The sequence below is a fragment of the Lactuca virosa genome, chromosome 9 (genome assembly GCF_052849685.1).
Source record: "Lactuca virosa cultivar CGN04683 chromosome 9, Lactuca_virosa_CGN04683_v6, whole genome shotgun sequence".
Classification (NCBI taxonomy): domain Eukaryota; kingdom Viridiplantae; phylum Streptophyta; class Magnoliopsida; order Asterales; family Asteraceae; genus Lactuca; species Lactuca virosa.
In genome coordinates, this window is record NC_136434.1 from 33315819 (window position 1) to 33317905 (window position 2087).

At 29.1% G+C, this 2087-nt stretch overlaps 1 protein-coding gene across 1 annotated transcript; it reads right to left on the reverse strand.

Annotated features, from left to right (window-relative positions):
• Nucleotides 1–436: 436 nt before the first annotated feature.
• On the reverse strand, nucleotides 437–802 carry LOC145139111 (auxin-induced protein 15A-like). Its single transcript, XM_079073049.1, has one exon. The coding sequence runs from the start codon at nucleotides 800–802 to the stop codon at nucleotides 437–439; it is 366 nt and encodes a 121-aa protein (XP_078929175.1).
• Between the last annotated feature and the right edge of the window lie 1285 nt (nucleotides 803–2087).

The following is a 2087-nucleotide window of genomic DNA, read 5'->3' on the forward strand; positions in this document are numbered from 1 at the left end:
GAGATAAAGATATATGCCCCCACTTGTGCAATCACTGAAGGTAGTCAAATGAATTTAAGCTGAGACTCAATATTCAAGAAAAGGAGTAGGTAAACCAACTTGCTATAGCACTAAAGAAAAATGTCCAAATTGTTTCATGATTAGGTTTGTTGAAGATGTTATAAAAACCAAAAACATTGAACTTATGAGTATTCTGTAAAATTGATTTTCATGTAACATAAGTTATCATTATTACTTATATTAACATTTTTTGTATTAAAAGTTCATAACTAACACCAACACATCTTCCAAAACTCAAGTTTGCAGCCAAGTAAATGAAGGATTAATTCATTTATAACCCCATATACCAAAAGATTATATTCATAAACATCCTTAAAACCCTAAAAAGGGAGTTGCTAGAAACACAACTTCTCTCTTTTTACCACACTTCTTTACACTAAATAAACTCCTGTACCAAATTACTAAGATCAAATTTCCCATTGCAGCATTCCACAACACTTACCACCTCTTGGAAAGCCGTGACACTGCATGGAACCACCAATCCATTCTTCTGCTCGAACCCAAACTCATCTGAAGCCTTATCAAGCAACATCTTGAAGAGAGGATGAGACAAATAGCCTGTTGGAACCACGAACCTTTTTCTCTCTTCCCCTATGTAAAGCGCAATAAACCCAGTTGGGGTTGTGCAAGAAGGGGAAGAACATGCCTCTTCTTTTTCCCTAAGCAAGTACTCATGGTGTGATTCTGTGCCATTAACGACTTTAACTTTTACCTTTTTGGCCAGTTTCTTGACTGAACCCATCTTTCCCAACATGTTGTTCTTGAGAGAGAGAGAGAGAGAGAGAGAGAGAGAGAGAAATATTAGAGAGTTTTGAACGATGATAGTGGGGAGGAAGGGGAATAGCGAATATGTTATATGTAGTGTAGAGCATAGAGAGGAGGAATTAATGTCCCAAAAGATGGTCAACTTATTGACTTTATATATCATAAAGATTTTTGAGCCTTATGATTGTGTTGGTATTCTTGTAATCTTGTGTCATGGGAATCTCATCATTTTACTTTGTCTTATCATCCCATATATATAGTTTGTACGTTTTCTTAATTTGCTTGATTGTTTAAAATTGGTTTACATTAATATAATGAGATGTAATGTTTTACTAGTGTATTTATTGTTTTATTGGTCTTCCTAGAAACTTGCTAATTTGATTTAGCATTTAACACTATTGACCAACAAAGATTAAAGATATAAATAACTTAGTAAAGATACAATTATGTATTAAATACTTTCTTCCTCTAAGTCTTCTCAATGGTTTTACGCATGATTTAAAAAAAAATTACAAAATATTTAACCATTCAAATATTTGAAAAGGCAAGGACAAATTGGTAAAAATCAAAATTATTTTGAAGATTGGATTTCATTTTAGAAACTCAATATTATACTTTAATATAGTATACGAACGCATTAATTACCACTTATATCATTAAACCTATTAATGCTTGTTAAAACAATTTTAATATTTTATTTAAGTTATTAATAAGTTTATACATTAATCTACATAGTTTTATTATTAATTTTTAAAGAAAAGTTATTACCAACACAATGTTGGGGTTGGTGTATAATGTATGTTGATGGGCGTTAATGGTGGGTGGCATGATAAATTTTACTTTCTCTCACCCATGGATCTTAATTTTAATTCATATGGATTCTCTTAAAACTAAGTCAATTTTGATTACGTTTAAGGGATTATTAAGCGAGTAAAATTATAAAAAAAAAGTATGTAAAAAAACAAGTCAAAAATTTTATAAAAACATCCGGATACTAATAATCCCTTAGATCATTTTATTTATAGAAATAGTTTATTGTTTTAATAATAAGATTTTTTAATATATATCCTAAAGAAACATACCAGAAACATTAATTATAGGAAATATTATCATAATTAAATATAAAATATATTAATTATATGATATATCTTTCATAATTAACGTATTTTATAATTTTCAATGAGAAATATTCCCTAAAATGAATGCATTTTACATGTAATTATGATAATATCCTCTCTAATAAATGAATGTTTTTTTGTCAC